This window comes from Morus notabilis, unplaced genomic scaffold (genome assembly GCF_000414095.1).
Source record: "Morus notabilis unplaced genomic scaffold, ASM41409v2 Scaffold307, whole genome shotgun sequence".
Classification (NCBI taxonomy): Eukaryota; Viridiplantae; Streptophyta; class Magnoliopsida; order Rosales; family Moraceae; genus Morus; species Morus notabilis.
In genome coordinates, this window is record NW_010361515.1 from 829,553 (window position 1) to 849,853 (window position 20,301).

At 31.8% G+C, this 20,301-nt stretch overlaps 1 protein-coding gene across 1 annotated transcript; it reads left to right on the top strand.

Annotated features, from left to right (window-relative positions):
• Nucleotides 1-889: 889 nt before the first annotated feature.
• On the top strand, nucleotides 890-11,216 carry LOC21408935 (ABC transporter G family member 29). Its single transcript, XM_010099836.2, has 23 exons — nucleotides 890-1,063; nucleotides 1,173-1,579; nucleotides 2,263-2,472; nucleotides 2,719-2,803; nucleotides 2,894-3,053; nucleotides 3,171-3,247; nucleotides 3,350-3,403; nucleotides 3,936-4,026; nucleotides 4,993-5,294; nucleotides 5,815-6,413; nucleotides 6,962-7,122; nucleotides 7,223-7,332; nucleotides 7,432-7,585; nucleotides 7,693-7,848; nucleotides 7,962-8,137; nucleotides 8,233-8,565; nucleotides 8,678-8,968; nucleotides 9,076-9,159; nucleotides 9,253-9,386; nucleotides 9,480-9,707; nucleotides 9,815-9,986; nucleotides 10,135-10,389; nucleotides 10,795-11,216. Exons 2-23 carry the CDS (start codon nucleotides 1,191-1,193, stop codon nucleotides 11,065-11,067), a joined length of 4,494 nt encoding a protein of 1,497 aa, XP_010098138.1. The 5' UTR covers nucleotides 890-1,063; nucleotides 1,173-1,190; the 3' UTR covers nucleotides 11,068-11,216.
• Nucleotides 11,217-20,301: the final 9,085 nt, after the last annotated feature.

The window sequence follows — 20,301 nt, forward strand, 5'->3', positions numbered from 1 at the left end:
TTTTATTTTTTGTATATAAATAAAAATAAAAACATTTTTAATCTCAGATAGAAAGTATTTTTAAAAATGTATTTAGTAATTTTATTAAAAAATTATTTTTAGTATAAAAAAACTCATTAATATATCTCTCTCTTTCTCTCTGCTCGAGATAAGAGAAAATAAAAATAATAAATAATAAATGACTAAATATCATTTTTTATTTCTTCCTAATTTTATACTAAATTAAAAAATTATTTTTATTTTTATTTTTTATCTTTATTATACTAAATTTTTTTATTTTTTATTTTTAAAAAATATGAAAAATAAAAACAGAATTAATTTTAAATACTACCAAAACCTTCCTGCCAACTACCCTGCTGTACCCATATCCAGTTATCATCAAATCAGACCACAGTACCTATCACATTAAACAAACAAATAACACGTGGCATACATTTCTAAGCACTAACGTTTAAAAGGCTAAAAAGATATGTGCCGCCCGGACCGGAGACGAAACCGTATTTTATATCCTTCCAAAAAAAAAAAAGAAATGAAAATAAATTAAGGAGTCCCACATCGCTGGAATTCTTTGACTTTATGACTGACCCCACAGCCACCCACACTCTGCTGTGTTATCCTAGAGTCACCAACCCCCACTACACGTGCCACTCACGTGACCGCATATGGACCCCACTATTGAGGAAGTAGTCAAATTTGGATACTTTTTAAGTAATTAAAGGCCCTTTGTCCCTTGAGTCTTATTTTATTGATAAAAAAAATAATAATAATAATAATTTGAAGTTTCTCTCGAGGATATCCAATCATTGATTGTATCACCTCCCCTTTGCATGTATATATAAATAGCCACAAACTTTCTCTTTGCACACGACTTGTAGTGGTACTAGTTCTCTGGAAAATCATATTCCTCAATCTCACTCTTTTATAACAAGAGAATAAAAGAGTGAGAAATTATAGGAATATCAAATTGTTGGAAACTTTTCGAAACTCCAACATAAACCAACTCCCTAATTTTAATTAATTACCTTGTAATCTAAGAAATTACTCAACTAGTTATATATATAAGGTAAGTTAAGTGTGATGTATTTTTTTGGTAATTAATTAGTAATTTAAATATATAAAAAAAGAGCGCATGATGCCAAACTGATGCGGTTTTTCATTGCAATAAAATGAAGGTGGAGAATTATAGAAGAATGGAGGGGATCGAAAAGGCGGCGGAGAGGGGGCGGAGCATGGGGCGGAGCATAAGTAGGAGCGTGAGCAGAGCGAGCTGGAGCATGGAGGAGATGTTCGCTTCGAGAAACCATTCTCGGAGGAGCAGCAGCCACGTGGACGAAGAAGAGGAGGCTCTCAAGTGGGCCGCCATCGAGAAGCTTCCGACGTATGATCGGCTGCGGACGAGCATCTTCAAGCCGGCCCTTGAAAATCAGCACGGTAATAACAATGGTTTCGTCCACAGAGAAGTAATCGACGTCCGAAAGCTCGACATAAACGACAGGCAGAGATTCATTGATAGGATTTTCAAGGTTGCTGAAGAAGATAATGAGAAGTTCTTGAAAAAGTTCCGAGACAGAATTGACAAGTAAGTTTCTACTTCTAGTTGTTCTTTTTCAACAGATTTTTGTGCATATTCAAATGTTCAAAGAGGTTAATTATATGATTTATATGAGTGTCTTAGCTTAGTCGCATTAACATTTGAGATTTTCGGTGTTTTCTTTTTGTTTCTGGAAAACTTTTTTTTCTTTTTTGATAATTTATTCTAATGTTAGGATAGTAGTACGGTTAAGTTATCCTTTTCATGGGGTTAATGGAATATTCTTAAGATAAAGCAAAATAAATCCCAAGTCAATGTCTTAGTGGTTGTGGTAAAAGACACATATATAAATAAACTCGCAATCATGCATACACTGTATAGTATTGTTCATGACATGTACAAACTGCTGGATTTGTTGAATTCTTATGCTTTCATTATTTATGCGCTCATGATTTCTTCTCTTTTTGGCTTTTCTTTTTAATTAACGTCAATTTAATAATTAAATCATATATGTTTGTTTCAGGACACTAAACGTTAACGAATTAGCTTATAATAAATTAATTTCTTGGCATTTTTTCACTTAATTATTCAATGATCTTCACACTCGAAAAAAGGTGAAATACTGATTCCTGTTTTTTGGATGATGTGCTAATTTACTGGAAATGAGTCCTCCAATTCGTAATTATCGTATATATATATATATATATATATATATATTGCTGTGATTTCAGGGTTGGAGTCAAACTTCCAACAGTTGAGGTTAGGTTTGAGCATTTGACAATTGAAGCAGACTGCTATGTTGGCAGCAGAGCACTTCCAACCCTCCCAAATGCTGCTCTGAATATTGCAGAATCGGCACTTGGTTGTCTTGGGATTAGTTTGGCTAAGAGAACCAAACTTACCATTCTAAAAGATGCCACTGGCATTGTTAAACCATCAAGGTTCGTACTTTGCTTTTTTATATACCTTAATAATTCCTAAAACCAACTCAAACAAAGTCAAACGATTTGAAAAAGTCACTTTCCTAGGGTAAGTGTGAAAGTAACAATGGACCACACCAATATCTCTAAGATGCTCAAAACTATGTATTTTCCCAAATAATGAATGTTGTCAAAATCTTTTTAGGTAATAATGTACCTTCTTTTTGTTCCCTTTTTATTATTATTAATTTTTTTTTTTGGCCGTAGGATGACTCTTCTATTAGGTCCCCCATCTTCAGGGAAAACAACCCTTTTGCTAGCTTTGGCTGGAAAGTTGGATCCAAGCTTAAAGGTTAGTCATACTAAATTTATGATGGATGTCATATATGATCTTATCTCATGTCAATAATAAATAATAAAAATAATTATGATGGGGTTACAGGTCAAAGGAGAAATCACTTACAATGGTCATAAGCTCAATGAATTTGTGCCACAAAAGACTTCTGCATACATTAGCCAAAATGATGTTCATGTTGGTGAAATGACTGTCAAAGAAACCCTAGATTTCTCAGCGAGGTGTCTCGGAGTTGGGACTCGATACGGTAATTCATACTTAGCAAATCACATATCAAAATGCCATGATCTTTAACTAATTAATTTTTCTCCTTTGATTTTTAAAGATTTGATAACATTTTGAATCATCACTAATTCTGTTTCAGATCTCCTTGCGGAGGTTGCTAGAAGAGAAAAAGATGCCGGAATCGTTCCAGAGGCCGAATTAGACCTATACATGAAGGTAAGAAATCAAAACTAATTAAAAAACAAATTATAGAAACTTTGATGACTTGTTTCGATCATGTCACAGCCAACGTTACATTTCTCACAATTTAATTTTCAGGCAACTGCAATGGAAGGAGTTGAGAGCAGCCTCATTACTGACTACACTCTCAGAGTAAGTTCAAATTCCAAATCCACCACTTCCCTTGATCCTTCAAGGAAGGCGACAAACGATCTTAGACTTTGGTTATGCAAATTGCTATCAATAATACAACTTCCATTTTCAAAAAAAAATGAGACCATATATGATATGTATAATAAGTATAACAACTCAAACTTATAAGGCGTAGTTTCTCCCTTCCAAAATTTATAGTCAAAATTTTCTCCTCACCTACTTTGTTGACTACTATATAGACTGTCTCTTGCCACTGTATCATGAGCCATGAGGGGCCCTTAGCCTACTATGTCCTCTTAATTTGTTTCTTTTGCACATATGGTCGGTCACCAAACTTATTGCCTTAAAAAAAAAAAAAAAAAAAAAAAGAAGAAGAAAAAGATCCTAAGTCCCTCAAAAAAATATGGAGCCAAGTTTCTAAACAAATAGATTAATTAGCTGTAAGATGTTTCCAAGAAAATACAACATGTATGTATTTTAGAATTTATATGTATAATTGGTTTTTTTTTTTTTTTAATGACAAATGGAGCAGATTCTAGGGCTGGACGTATGCAAGGATACTATTGTTGGAGATGAGATGCAGCGAGGGATATCTGGTGGGCAAAAGAAACGAGTCACGACAGGTCAACTTCCAAACATTTTCTTTGCTTTTTTTTTTTTTTTCCCCTTCATCTTTCTTAATTTTGTCCTGATAAGTAAACTATCCATTGTCATACTTCACGAAGTCGTGCATGGTACAGACAGGACTTCTGTATACATTGAATTTAGCTCCAAAGATATTAATATTAAATTACTTAAACCATATATACTCGGTCTTGACAATTTAAAAGGTGTTGAATTGCCCATCAGCAACTAAAGGACAAAACAAATATATATATATATATATATATATGTATGTCGAATTACCTACCCACCATTTTCGCAGTGAAATTTTTTTTTTTTTTAATCCGGTTGGGCTATTATGACCCTATCACTAGCATAGCGCTGGGGTCTACGTATATCTGTCAGGTAAATTCCACCATTACGTGAGTGATAAGTTATGATCCGTTTCACTAATCAGTATTATTCTTTAATAATTTATTGTTAATCTTTTAAATACAATTTTAAATTATACTCGGTCAAAAAAATTATATAAAAAAATTAGAAATATATATACATCAACTCTTTTTTTTTGTCAATTAAATATCATACGATTGTTAATTTTATTTTATTTTTAAAAAAAAGGAATTAAGTCTCTTGCAAGAGGTTATATCCCTTTTACACTTTTTACATATTATTTTTTCATACGAGATTGAATTCACATTCTTCCAACTCAAGTTACACCATTCGCGGACCAGCCAAAAAGAAGTTACACCATTAGTTGCCTTAATATAAAGAATTGTTTATTTCACCGATTTGAGTTTAGAATTTAAGTTTTATTACAGTAAAAAAAATTTTTAGAAACAGTTATATTTAATTTTTTTATTACAGTAAAAAAATTCTCATATAAAATCACATTTTAACTCAAATTAAAAACTCAAATAGACGAATTAAACGGGTATTAAATATTTCATTCTAAAAGTGATTTTTTTTCCCTATTGATATTACAGGAGAAATGCTAGTGGGTCCCACGAAAACACTTTTCATGGATGAGATATCAACGGGTCTAGATAGCTCCACGACATTTCAAATAGTGAAATGCCTACAGCAAATTGTACGCCTCACAGAAGCAACAATATTGATGTCTCTACTCCAACCTGCTCCTGAGACGTTCGATCTGTTTGACGACATTATCCTCTTATCGGAGGGCCAGATCGTCTACCAGGGCCCACGAGACCACATTCTCGACTTCTTTGCCAGTTGTGGCTTCCGCTGCCCCGAAAGAAAAGGAACTGCCGATTTCTTACAAGAGGTAAACCAATTCTCACCGGTAGGCCAAATTGTTAACTTTATTGCGCTTCAGTTACATAATTAAATGTCCTTTTTATTTTTATTTTTTTTAATAATTATCCTTTTTACTTGAGCATCAGACTGTCGCCAATACAATATCAATATCAATATCAATGTTACATTGCCACCAAACAAGTAAAATGTAACATGCTATTTTGTTTTATAGGCTAATATATAATGTTGTCTTCAATGCTACCTTTTTACCATAATTATTAATTTTTAAACTTGTAAAAATATAAACTTCTAATTTCAAAATAAATTGAAAATAATCACCTTGTAACGATTAAATAAATGAATACATCAACCAATAACAAGAAAATTATTAAAATTTAACAAATTAATATTTGGTGTTAAATTTGACATCCGTATAGTATATGTAATTTTCCTATTTGAGTAGTAAAATTTGACACTTTAAACATTGTAGGTGCTTGTAACACGTCCTAATGTGCACATGCATGTCATAATGTTTTCGCATTTTCCAGGTGACATCAAGGAAAGACCAAGAGCAATACTGGGCGGACAGGAACAAGCCGTACCGGTACGTGCCGGTTCGCGAATTCGCAAACCGGTTCGAGCGGTTCCACGTGGGAATGCGGCTGGAAAACGAGCTGTCGGTTCCATTCGACAAGGCACGAAGCCACAAAGCAGCCCTTGTGTTCTCAAAATATTCAGTCCCCAAAATGGAGCTTCTCAAGGCATGCTTTGACAAGGAATGGCTATTGATAAAGAGAAACTCTTTTGTTTACATATTCAAGACGGTCCAAATAATCATAGTGGCCATAATAGCCTCGACCGTGTTCTTGAGGACCGAAATGCACTCTAGAAATGAACAAGATGGTGCTGTTTTTATTGGTGCACTGTTGTTCTCCATGATCACAAACATGTTCAATGGCTTCTCTCAGCTTTCATTGACCATTGTAAGACTGCCCGTGTTTTACAAGCAAAGAGACCTCCTTTTCCACCCTGCATGGACTTTCACTCTCCCAACTGCCCTCCTAACCATTCCCATATCCGTGTTTGAATCCATTGTTTGGATGATCATGACTTATTACACCATTGGATTTGCACCCGAAGCTAGCAGGTCTTTTTTTTTTTTTAATTTCTCTTTTTGGGTTAATCTCATTTTTAATCCTTATATTATGGGTTAAAATTACATTTTAGTCTCTAACTTTTAAAACGTCACAAAATAACTTCCTGAAATTATCTCAAATTAGTATTTTCGCCTGTTGTTGAAATCTTAACAAAAAGACTAGCACATGAAAACCATATGCGGCTTTAGTGGAAGTTAGTTTTGTAATTTTATATGTTAGAGCGCAAATTTAAGGAAGTATGTGTTTTCTTAGTTGAGATTCTAACAACCGAAAAGACAAAAGATTTAAGGCATGTTTAGAAGGTATAATCAAATTAAGATTTTTGATTCTGACATTTGGAATTCAAATATTTTGTGAGAGAAAAATACTATAGCAGAATCAATATTTTGTGTTTGAGTATATAAAACAAACGAAGTCTTTAACTTAAAATAATTTAGTAGACTGGAGACTCATTTTAGAATGTTTTTGAAGTCAGGAAAATGAGATTTGATCTTTTCTATCTCTAGTACTTATAAATGATTGTTAAAATGCTTGACAGGTTCTTCAAGCAACTATTGCTGGTATTTCTAATACAACAAATGGCTGCTGGGATCTTTAGGCTTATTGCTGGAGTTTGTAGGACAATGATCATGGCCAACACTGGTGGGGCACTTGCTTTACTTCTTGTTTTCATGCTTGGAGGTTTCATTGTTCCTCGAGGTTTGTAACAACCAACATAGATTGACAAATTTCAAACTAGTTATAGTGTATAAAAGTTGTTGAATGCCTTAATGAGATACTTGTTTCATTTCTTCAACAGATAAAATTCCAAATTGGTGGGTGTGGGGCTACTGGGTTTCACCTATGTCATATGGTTTCAATGCCATTTCCGTGAATGAAATGTTTGCTCCTAGATGGATGAACAAATTGGTATGTTTTAACTTAAATGTTTATGTTTTATTTCCTTTAGTTGTTTGAAAAGCTGGTTTTTGTTTAGTATTTGTTGAATAATTCTTTGTTTTGATGTAGGCTTCGGATAATTCGACCCGATTAGGCGTGGCAGTACTTAAAAGTTTCAATGTTTTTCCTGACAAAAATTGGTATTGGATTGGAGCTGGAGCTCTTCTGGGGTTTGTGATTCTCTTGAACGTCCTTTTCACATTCGCGCTTATGTATCTAAATCGTGAGAACCAACACTATACTCAATGTGTGATTTGGATTTATTTACATGATCCTTTTTGCTTATTTTAGTTTACTAGAACTTCTTATGTTTTTGCATTAAAATATTAGCACTTGGGAAACCACAAGCCATTATATCTGAGGAAGATGCACAGGAGATGGAGGGAGACCAAGAAGAATCCAAGGAAGAACCGAGACTCCATAGGCCTAAGTCGAAGACTGAGTCGTTTCCTCGATCCTTATCTGCTTCTGATGGAAACAACACAAGTAAGAATCAAGAAAAGTAAAAAAGTTGACAATTTGTGGTATGCATTGTGAATGTTACATTGTCTAGTTTTCTAATTAGGTGATGATAAAAAATAAAAAAAAAACTCTTTCAGGGGAGATGGCAATCCGACGAATGAGCAGTCGATCCAATCGGAATGGACTAAGTAGAAACACAGATTCGACTCTTGAAGGGGCCAATGGAGTTGCTCCCAAGAGAGGAATGGTTCTTCCATTCACTCCTCTTGCAATGTCCTTTGACAGTGTCAACTATTATGTGGACATGCCCGCGGTAAGAACCCCATTTCCATGTCCTATTTTTCTACAAGTGATAAGCCATAAGTACCATATTTTTTATTGGCTAACTTGGTTGGTTTTCTGTAACAGGAAATGAAGGAACAAGGAGTAACAGAGGATAGGCTGCAACTACTTTGTGAAGTGACAGGCGCATTTAGGCCTGGAGTTTTGACTGCTCTAATGGGAGTCAGTGGGGCTGGGAAGACTACTTTGATGGATGTTTTAGCAGGAAGGAAGACGGGAGGCTATGTCGAAGGCGATATTAGAATTTCCGGGTTCCCAAAGAAACAAGAAACCTTTGCAAGAATTTCTGGTTATTGTGAACAAAATGACATTCATTCACCCCAAGTCACTGTCAAAGAGTCCTTGATTTACTCTGCTTTCCTTAGGCTCCCTAAGGAAGTCAGCAATGAGGAAAAGATGGTAAGAACTATGATTTGTGTTACCTTTTCTGCACAACTAGAAAAATATTAAAATTGAATGCCAAGAGTCTAAAGTACCTTTTTTTATTTTATTTTATTTTATTTTTTTGCAGGTTTTTGTGGAGGAAGTGATGGAATTGGTGGAGCTCAACAATCTCAAGGATGCCATAGTGGGGCTTCCAGGAGTTACAGGGTTGTCAACTGAGCAAAGAAAGAGGTTGACAATTGCCGTGGAGCTTGTCGCTAATCCCTCAATCATTTTCATGGATGAACCGACTTCGGGTCTTGATGCAAGGGCGGCCGCTATTGTTATGAGGACCGTGAGAAACACCGTCGACACTGGAAGAACCGTTGTCTGTACAATTCACCAGCCTAGCATTGATATCTTTGAAGCCTTTGATGAGGTAAGGAAAAGCTAAAAACAACTTCACCTATCTTTCAATCACTCTTATTTGTTCCTTTCTTTTTCTCTTTTGACTTTATATGATACAATTTTGCACTTGTGCAATAGCTCCTGTTGATGAAGAGAGGAGGACAAGTGATCTACGCTGGACCTTTGGGCCGCAACTCTCAAAAGGTCATTGAATACTTTGAGGTACTAATTTACATGCTCCTAAAACTTTCCCTCTGTCCAGTGGAGTTTTTTTACCAAATGCAGTAGCTGAGTCTAAATTTTCACTTGGTGCAGGCAATTCCTGGAGTGCCAAAAATCAAACCAAAGTACAATCCAGCGACGTGGATGTTGGAAGTAAGCTCAATAGCAGCCGAAGTCCGCCTTAAGATGGACTTTGCTGAATACTACAAATCATCATCCTTGCACAAGTAAGTCATTTTGTATTCATATATATATGTTTAGCAAAATTATGGTTCCTATATTGTTTTGGTCTTGAGCTGACATATAAGCCTTATGTGCAGGCGAAACAAGTCTTTGGTAAAGGAATTAAGTAAGCCACCACCGGGAGCAAAAGACCTCTACTTCCCAACTCAGTATTCTCAGTCAACATGGGGACAGTTCAAATCTTGCCTATGGAAGCAATGGTGGACTTATTGGAGAAGTCCTGATTATAACCTCGTTAGATACTTTTTCACCTTGGCTTGTGCATTAATGCTTGGAACTATTTTCTGGAAGGTTGGAACTAAAAGGTTTGTATCCACTTCTTACATCAAAACAAATTCAGTCTTTTAATATTTCGGATTGGAAAAAAAAGGTACTTAATTTGTTATATCCATAACTGTATTTCCACCATCAGGGAGAGCACTGTTGATCTGACCATGATCATTGGAGCTATGTATGCTTCCGTGCTGTTTGTGGGAATTAACAACTGCTCGACGGTGCAGCCAGTAGTGGCCGTAGAAAGAACAGTGTTCTATCGAGAAAGAGCTGCAGGAATGTACTCCGCTTTACCTTACGCTCTTGCACAGGTGCGTGACACAAGATGAAAATATCGATATCGGTGAAAATATTAGTATTCTAAATTTAACAAGAACACGTAAATGAACAAGTTTACAATAAACTCAAGCTAAATTCTATTTGACCCCACTGATTGAAGCATAATCACGTGACATGCAGATGATAGCTGAAATCCCATATGTGTTTGTCCAAACGTCATATTACACTCTCATAGTGTATGCCATGGTGAGCTTCCAATGGACAGCGGCCAAATTCTTCTGGTTCTTCTTTGTGAACTTCTTCTCCTTCCTATACTTCACATACTATGGAATGATGACCATTTCAATCACACCAAACCACCAAGTAGCAGCCATCTTCGCAGCCGCTTTCTATGCTCTCTTCAATCTCTTCTCCGGTTTCTTTATACCAAAACCGGTGAGTACAAAAAGTAGCTATTTAAAGTATCATTGATAGTAAAATTGACATGTAAAATTATGTGTGTCCACGTATCATAATATGTGATCTCAAGCGTGAATTATGATATAATGCCCTTTTTAAAAGCGTTATTTTAACAAATGTCAAATTTTGTTCCATTAGAAAAATGATAGTTTTTTTTTTTAAAAAAAAATGATCTATCAATCAATGATTGACTGATAATTTTAATCAATGTTGATTAATAATTTACCGGTCAATTACTGATGATTAACTCGATGGTCAATTATGGATTTTCATTCTCTTTTGAAAATTTGTAGTGACATACAACTACTAATGATGATAAATACACTGCTCTGCATTTATAACTTGAACAACCCATTAATTAAATTGTGTTGAATTTTTCAGAGAATACCCAAGTGGTGGATTTGGTACTATTGGATTTGCCCAGTGGCATGGACAGTGTACGGACTGATTGTGTCACAGTACGGTGATGTTGAAGACACCATTAGTGTTCCTGGGATGTCAATTAAACCCACAATCAAATGGTACATAGAGAACCATTTTGGGTACGACCCAAATTTCATGGGACAAGTTGCTGTAGTTTTGGTTGGCTTCAGTGTCTTCTTTGCATTCATGTTTGCTTACTGCATCAAGACATTGAACTTTCAATTGAGATAGAAGATAGTTTAATGGAAAGAATTTTTGTTTTGTTCCAAGTTTGGTTACATATTAGACAAAGTTTCTTGATGTAAATATGTATTATCATATAGTAAAGTATATAACCCCAAGATTGAAACATTGGCAATTCTTCAAGACTGGAATTGTGAAACCAGATTTTTCAATCAACAAGTATCTGTACTTAGATGATGTATATTGTCTATTGATGATGAGTTTGCTTGATATATAATTCTTCAATGTTTTCTTTTATGTGAAGAAAAATATTGAAAAAATGGAGAATTTATTGTTAAGAGTGTATGAGTCTAGACCTTTACCCATTTACTCTTGATAATTATCCTTTTATTAGTGTAATTATTTGACTAAAAAGGTTATGAATCAAGAATAAAGTGTAAAAATCTCAACTCATGCACTTTTAAGATGTATTTATCAAGATTACTCAAAAATATTAGTAAAACAATCTCAAAGTTATTCAATAGTTGCAATAACTTCAATAAATTGTATCAATGATAATAGCCTAGATTTTACGGAATATTAATATTCTTATGCATAACAAAAATTGGTGTAAATATGATAATTTATCATTAACACATTACTTTTTTTTTTTTTTGCTGATCGATCTTTAATACGTCATTAGTTTGGATCTAAATTTACTGTCTAATTTTTTGTGTCTTAATTAGTGTTTAATCAATTAAACATGATAAGCATAAAAGAGTAAGTTAACAAATAATTTAATTTTTTTAAATGACGTGACATGATTTAATTGGTTAGATACTAATTAAAAATTATGTTTTTTTCTTTTAAATTTATTTTCAGACTAAGGGTAAAAATAACTCTTTTCAAAAAGGGTAAAAATGACTTATGCTTTCAAAAATAGATCCAACGTACGGGCATGAATTTATAAAAAGAAATTAGGTATTACAATGAGATTGTTTGTTCAAATACTATGTGATAAAGTGGTGAAATATATCGTATCAAATTGATTTTTTTTAAAGAAAAAATATATAACATATGAAAAAAAAATTGAAAAGGAAAGCCATGAAGTTTGATTGACCTTTCCAAGTGAAAGATACAAGAACCCACAAAATGGACAAGGTTCAGGGTCTTCAATTCATCATGGACAAAGACTAAAGAGTGGTTCAACCTTGAACGGTGCAGAATTGACTTGTGGTGCGCATCATATTAAAGGTGGCCCCACCAATTTCATTGGTTTCACCGGAGGTAGCGAGTCGACGCGGTTCTTCTCCCACCACCCCCTTTTCAAAGTCATACCAAACATTATTTTATTTTATTATTCAATAGTTACGACCATTTTTTATTATTATTTTGCAAAAAAAGAAAAATTTCCATTTTTCATTCGACAAGAAAAAAGGAAAATTATAACACATTTATATAGCGGGATTTTCTTTATTAGAATACTCTTTCACTGGGCGAATTTGTGATTAGAGCAATTTTTGTGTCCTTCACTATAAATTTTTAATGCAAGCACTTAAAGATTAGGTAATTAAGAATTTAAGCCAACAGTTAAAATAATAGTTCTTGTGCTAGTTAAAAAGAACATTCCTTACTATGAAAATTCTCTAAAATTATATTAAAATAGACCATTTTTACGGTGAAAAAAAAAACCCCCCACTAGTAAAGTCCTGTCTTTTTACCGTTATATTAATTTTTTAAAGTTTAGATTTGATGGAGCAGTCAAAATAAAATAAATCAATAAATTTACCTTAAAATAAAAAAGAAATCAATAAATTTGATTTGATTGGTTTAAAAATTGTAAGGTGGGTAAAGTGTTTTCATTTTGCAATTTTTTATTTTCTTTTTGCATTTCCACTTTCTCAGAAAGCAATCAGATGAGCCTCCACCAGATGGCTGCCCTGTCATGCACAGTGAGTAGATGTTGGAAAATTTTTCTTCAATGAAGCGTTGCTTTCACGAGAGTTAGGGAGCGTTTGGTAGAGGGATTCGTTTTCTGATTTAAATAATGATTCGTGATTTATTACAGTATTTTTTTTCATAAAAAATACACATAAATCAAAAATAGTTCGAATCACATGATTTGAATCCTCCAACCAAACGAACCCTTAGACACTCATGTCTTTATTTTTTATTTGCATTATTATTTTTTATTTTTATTTCTTAATTTTTGGGTGCGAATCCTATTTTGATTCCTAGTTTACTATTGGGCAGGCTCTTTTGACAGGAATAAAAATAGAATAGTTCCGAACCCATTTCCTTTGTTTGGTGAGCAAAAAACAACGCGCGCATCCAAAACAGTGATTAATGTCTGCAAATTGTGTCAATTATATTCAACTATCCTAAACTAATAGCTGTATCGCTTAATAAAAAGAGAAAGTTGCGTTTCCTTTTCATTTATGAATATTTCTCCGATAGGCACTAAAAAAATATTTAAACTAATAAATATGTTATTTTTTAATTTTTAAATTTGCATCAATAATCATCTATTTTGCATATTTTTTAATCTAATATAATTTTAATTAAATTTAACAGTTATAAACTGACTTCACCTGAGAAAATACCTTCACTTAATGCTTAAAGTTTTAGACCATTTGACAAATAAGCTAGTTATTTGCTCCATTTGTTATGGAAATTGATGGCGACGGGCAAGTTACTGGCATTACTAATACACAATTGGAGCTGAAAGTGGATTTTGATAGCTAGCGATGAGCTTTATAAGAAAATTATGAGATAAAAAGAGGGTTCAAAATAACAAAAAGGCAACATCATTTAAATGAACAAAAATTATCTTTCTTCTATCAATTAAGACGAGAGTTATTAGGAGGAAAATTTGGTTTGATAGAAACCTTGCACCTGCACGTTTTAATTAGAAAGGCGACATCAGTGGCAATATGTAATGCCATCAAATTCTCACTCTTAAATGTACATGAAGATCGGAAAGGAAAAAAAAAAAACAAGTAGATGAAGATCGTAATTTCAAGGGGGAAAAAAACCTATGCATTCACCTTGCCACCGGCCTTAAATAACAAGGACCCTTTTAGAGTATATATTCAAGTCAGTAATTTTAATTTATTAACATAAATTTTATAAGAGAACAAAATTTTAAACTCAAATTCTTTATAAGATTTAAAATACTGTAACATAATTTAAAATAGACTTACCAAACAAGCTCTAGGATAACAATTTACTTGTAACTAAAAGGATTAAAAAGTATTTGGCTGCCAATATTCCTTTTTTTCTTTTTAAAGGAGAAAAATATATTCACAGACACCTATTTTGTCTCGCACAGCTTTTGACTACAGAAAAACAACAAAGATACAAGTAAAATTATATTGAAATGCTAAAGAGACAGAAATGTATACTGAAATTCAAAATCAAACACCCAAATAAATATACCAAATATCAAGCACACATTGATCCTCCACAATTGACGAAACATTTCAATTGACCAAAATCAATAATCTTATTGTACTAACACCACACAAAACACATGCTTAGTTTGGTAGTGCTGTAAATTTTAAAAAAATTACTTTTAGCTGTGCTGAAGGAAGAAACAGCTGTTATAAAAAGCAGCCGAGTGTTTGGTAAACTATAATTATAGTAGCTGTGATGGTTCCAAAATCAGTATAATAGCGTTTGGTAAATTATGATGTTGACTTACTGTAAATAATTAAAAATTACGACTATATTATATTATATATTTATTATTATATTTAATATAATACAAAAAATTATTATTATATAATATGTTATTTAATAATAATTTTTTGTATTATATTAAATATAATAATAAATATATATTATATTATAATTATATATATTATATTATAATTATATATATTATATTATAATTATATATATTATATTATAATTATATATATTATATTATAATTATATATATTATATTATAATTATATATATTATATTATAATTATATATATTATATTATAATTATATATATTATATTATAATTATATATATTATATTATAATTATATATATTATATTATAATTATATATATTATATTATAATTATATATATTATATTATAATTATATATATTATATTATAATTATATATATTATATTATAATTATATATATTATATTATAATTATATATATTATATTATAATTATATATATTATATTATAATTATATATATTATATTATAATTATATATATTATATTATAATTATATATATTATATTATAATTATATATATTATATTATAATTATATATATTATATTATAATTATAATATCATATTATATGATAAAATAATAATATTAGAGTTATTAATATAATTATGATATTATTTGTTACAATATAACTATTATATTTTATTTTATTTTATTTTATTTTATTATGAGTCTAAATTTTAGCTTGGAAAGATTGTAAATTTTAAATTTCATTAAGGGTATTATTGGTAGTATGAAAATTTCATTAATTGTACTATGTTGATTCCCGCACAATCTAAAAGCTAAAGTTGTCTTTAGGCTGTTTCTGATTTTGGCTGTAGATTCTTGAAAAATTCTTCAAAAAATACTTTTGAGGAGATTTACCAAACAGTAAAATCAGAAATGAGCTTCTGCTACAAGCAAAAGTTGATTTTGGGAGGAAAAAACAATACCAAACTAAGCCATAGCATAGAAGCAATCCAGAGGTGTGAAAACATAGAAACTCAAAATAAAAACCATAGTCATTACAGAGTAAAACACGAAGAAAAATGCCAATCCAATAGTTTTAGTGAAAGTTTGAGAGAAAGACTTTGCAAGAACAAAGAGAGGGTGTTTTTCTAGGCTAGGTGGTTCGGATTTTTAGACGGGCTATCGGCCTCTAAATTTCTTTAAAGAGATCGCAGAGGTCATCAGCATTAAGTTTGTGCTGATGAAAGTGTTGGTAGTCACTAGGGGTGACAATTCATGTGTCATGTTCGTGTCGTGTTTTGATCGGTTCTTTTTAAATTTGCAGTCAACCTGAACACGACCCGTGACACGAAATTTTTTAAAAATCGCAACACGAACACGACACGACCACTTTATGGGTTGACACGACACGACACGAAAATAACCTGTGACACGAAACTGATCTGTGAACCCGAAATTGACACGAAAATTGTATACTTTTATTTAGTTTTTTATATATTAAAAATAACTTAAAATTCATAACACACAAAAATAGAATAACATCCATTGAAATTAAGCAAATAATAGTACAAGATTTTGAGTATAACTTTCATGATATCACAAGTTTATAATAAAATCAAAAATATGTAATGAAAATATATTTATTTTTTTAGTTTTTTACGAGTTTCGTGTCGTGTTCGGGTTAGGCGGATCCAACCCGAAATTGACATGTATTTTTCATGTCAATTTCAGGTCAACTCAACTTTCATGATATCACAAGTTTACAAGATTTTGAGTACAACTCGCGAAATTCGTGTCGTTTACGAGTCGTATTGTCGTGTCGTGACCCATATTGTCGGCCCTAGTAGTCACTGAAATGGAACCGTTTAAGGAAAAAGTCATTGTTCTTCTACCGTAGATCTAGGACGCATTTGCTGCAACTGAAACTTTGAGAACTATGTTACGGAAGGGAGGCAAGGAAGGTGGACCAGCCCCTGTGGCAATTGTCACCCGTCAATGACGGTGAGTGAGATCCATGCACCGTTGTATTTCTGATGCTTTCGTCACCATTTCATGTGATTTTTTCTGGCGCTGCTCCTACCGCTCGTCAGATATTTCCGGAGTGAGGGGCTTGATCTTGTTGGGTTGATTTTTTGTGAGATTTTTGTAAAGTTTTTATAGGTTTTATGTGCTTTGTTTATGTTAGTGTTGTGATAATGGTGATGAGTTCCCCATCTATCGACATTTTATCTCAACTAGAGAGTGGTTTCCCCACGGCTCTTACTTTGTATTGTGTAGCTTGAGCCCACTTTGGGACTAAGATGTAGCTCATCTTGAGTCTTTTCTATATGACTGAATCATGTTATCGAGGCACTTATGGGAGAAGTCATCTTCATTGTTGGGTTAAGAGTGCGTTTATATTGTCTAGTCAGGTGAGTGACACCCAATTTTATAGCTTTGGATTTGTTTTGTATCCTAATTTTTTAGTGGCTCTTTAATGAATTTTCATTGCCAATTGATTATTAAAAAAAACGAAGAAAAGCAAAAAAATAATAATAATGGTGCATTCACTGAAAAAAATATATAATATTGGTAAGTTTAGATCTTAATTGGCAACTCATGCTTTTAATGCATTTTAGTCATTACAGTTTGTTTATAAATGTTATCATACTAAAATTAAACATTCATAATCTTTATAGAAGTTTCTAAATATGCGATAATGTGCAGTGATAATATAATATAAATTGTGATCTGTGAGCATGTGGCTGTTCCTCATAAAATTTAAGGCATGTTCTTTTAAAGTGTGACTTGAGTGTAGTTTTTGAGTTGAATTTGAGTTATAATTTGAGTTGAAGTTATAACTTGAGTTTGTATTTAGTTGTGTACATTTGAGTTATGGTTTGAGATAAGAATCTTTTTTTGAGTTTGTGTTTGAGTGAGTCAAAACTTAAATTTGTATTTACATAGTATTTTAATAAAAACTCAATGGTGCTGAAAAATTTTAATATGATATATGGGTGGGGTTTTATTTGTCTTTTCGTTGTCAACGTATAGAAAAAAATCATCTCAATCAGTATTAAAACGAAAAAGTTATAGCATTTTTAAGAATAGAAAAAATATTGTTCATTAATTTGAGTTCGAGTTTCTAAACTCGAATTGAATGAGACACTTGAACTCGAGTTTTAGTCTCAAACTTGAGTTCGAAATTATAAAAAAAAGAACTTAAATAAAATTTAAATTTAAATTATTTTTTTTTAATTTTTCAAGCAGCTGAACACACCCTTTAAGTACTTGAATTTCTCATTCCAATAAATATATATATATATAGTAATAATACGCTACCTTTTCCAGCGGGGCAAAAAGGAAGAAAATTTGTTGAACACAAAATAAAAAATTTAACGCCGCATGGCCAACTTGTTTTATTGATTTTTCTTTCTTTTTCCTTTATTTCTTCCTAGTGACTAGTGAGAAGCAAAAAGTTTGTTCGGTGAAGTTTACAAGTAAAAGGATGCAACAATAATAATAATAATCGTTTGTATAAAATGAGCGCAATTACACAACATAATAATTAATAAAATTATATATAGATATAACAGTTTAAAATAAAATACTATTGATAAGTTATTTTTTTATATCTTATTGTAAAAGTCTCACACCATACATGTTTATTTCACAACTCAAATTAAGAACTTAAATTGTGCATGTAAAGAAAAAATATTATAATAACAAAATTTAAATTTAAATTTTTATAAAAAAAAACACTGTAATTATAGAATTTACGTTGCTACTAATTGTGAAAAGAACAAATGAAAACCATTGGCTCATGGGTCCAAATGTATTTCCAATGATTCAAGTTTCATAGGTAATTGTTTTTTTTTTTTTGTTTTTACATATATAGGTTTTATTCTACCCAAAAAAAGAATATTATGGGTTGTAATTATTAGAGATATTGTAATATGTCTCTTAAATCAAATCACACTTCTTTTTTTTTTTTTTTATGTTTAGACACAAAAACACGAGTTAAAAGATGACGTGAGTGCTGCAGCGCAAATGGGAGGTGCTGCAACGCCAAAACTGCACACTTTGTGCAGTAAGTTACTACCAAACCCGCTGCAGCGGTTTAAATAGGCATTGTAGCGCCTATGTGACCCGATGCAGCGCGTAAACCAGCTACAGTGCGGGGGTTGCAATAGTTTGACAGTCTAACTTACTGTCAGCAGTGGGTTTTCTGCAGAAAAATGCGAGTGTGTGATTTGTAATTCGAATTGTTTTGAATTGTTACAACCATTAGTGATATGTTTTAATACATTTCTGAATACATATTAGCAATAGACATATCTATTATAATAGATGCATTAATACATGAAGAGATATATTTATAATGAAAATGTACCTTTGTGTGAATGGTAGTGATGTCTGAAGTGGATGTGTTTATTTATGAAATGACACCTATATCTTTATTAATTCTCTAAAAACTTTACAGACTTTATTCATATTCTGGAACACAATATTATTGCTAGATATTATGTTCAAAAGTTTGTTGTATCTTGAGGGTAATTTACAATAGAAACTCATTAACAAACTTTAAAAAGTAAATACAGATAAAACATTTAAAAAATATATTTATATATGCCTCAAACCTAGAAATGATTTGCTTTATTTTCATCCTCAATACACAAATTCACCCACAGTAACTTGTATCACTTTAGTCTTCTCATGAAAAGGAAGAGGAAAATACAAGAAAGCTTATTATTGGAATTGGAGTCAAATGGAATTGGATACACAGCCAGTGGGTTTGGCCTTTTGGTTAGCGTTTGTTCTTTGTGTGTCTTTGCATTGTCACCTACTTTCAACTGCCATTGCTATTACCTACATGCTTAATGGCATATGTCCACCTACCCATTAACCCAAAGCAACTTCTTTGTTACATTCTTAATTTTTTAGGCCCCAAATCCAATCTATATGGCTTTCACCGACGCTTAAATAGACTTGATCACTGTATTATATATTGTGTTTTTCTCAAACCAAATACTACTCGTATATATTGAATTTTTAATTCTAAACACTAAAAAAAAAAAAACAAAAACAAAAACGTCAGAGATTGGCTTCCATCACTATGTGGATATGAAACTTAAGGGAAGAAAACAAAAAAATAAAAAGTCCTCAAGAAAAAAATTTCACAATCAAAATCTGTCTTACATAGGGTTTAGTATTGTTATTACTCAAGCATATGCATAATGAAAAATTTACAAATGGCCATGTTGAAAAATTTACAACATCCATGAAAACATTTAAAAAATCTTAGGTAAAATAATTTCACTATTATTAGATTTGATCATAATCACATCAAACTGAAAAAAGAAGCAAAACTAACAGCACATGATACAACAACGACAGTACATAACAGAGTTCTTACTGACGAGGTATAACTTCTATGGTATATAACATGTTCTTTTCAACTAGATATAAAAACTATTGTTTTTAATTGTATCATTTGTGAGCGTGCGTGCAAGTTAAAATATATAGACTATCTATAATAAAAGTTTTCTTTTCCCACAGTATAAACGATAAGGGTCTTTTTTTTTTTTTTTGTAGGATCTCCCTATCAATAGATATAGTCAGTTTTTAATCGTTAA

Excerpts from the sequence above, each read along its gene's own strand:
- LOC21408935 (XM_010099836.2), top strand. The coding sequence starts at position 1,191 with ATGGAGGGGATCGAAAAGGCGGCGGAGAGGGGGCGGAGCATGGGGCGG. Across the intron at positions 5,295-5,814 it reads CTGCCGATTTCTTACAAGAG|GTGACATCAAGGAAAGACCA; the intron begins GTAAACCAATTC and ends CGCATTTTCCAG. Across the intron at positions 7,586-7,692 it reads CGCGCTTATGTATCTAAATC|CACTTGGGAAACCACAAGCC; the intron begins GTGAGAACCAAC and ends TTAAAATATTAG.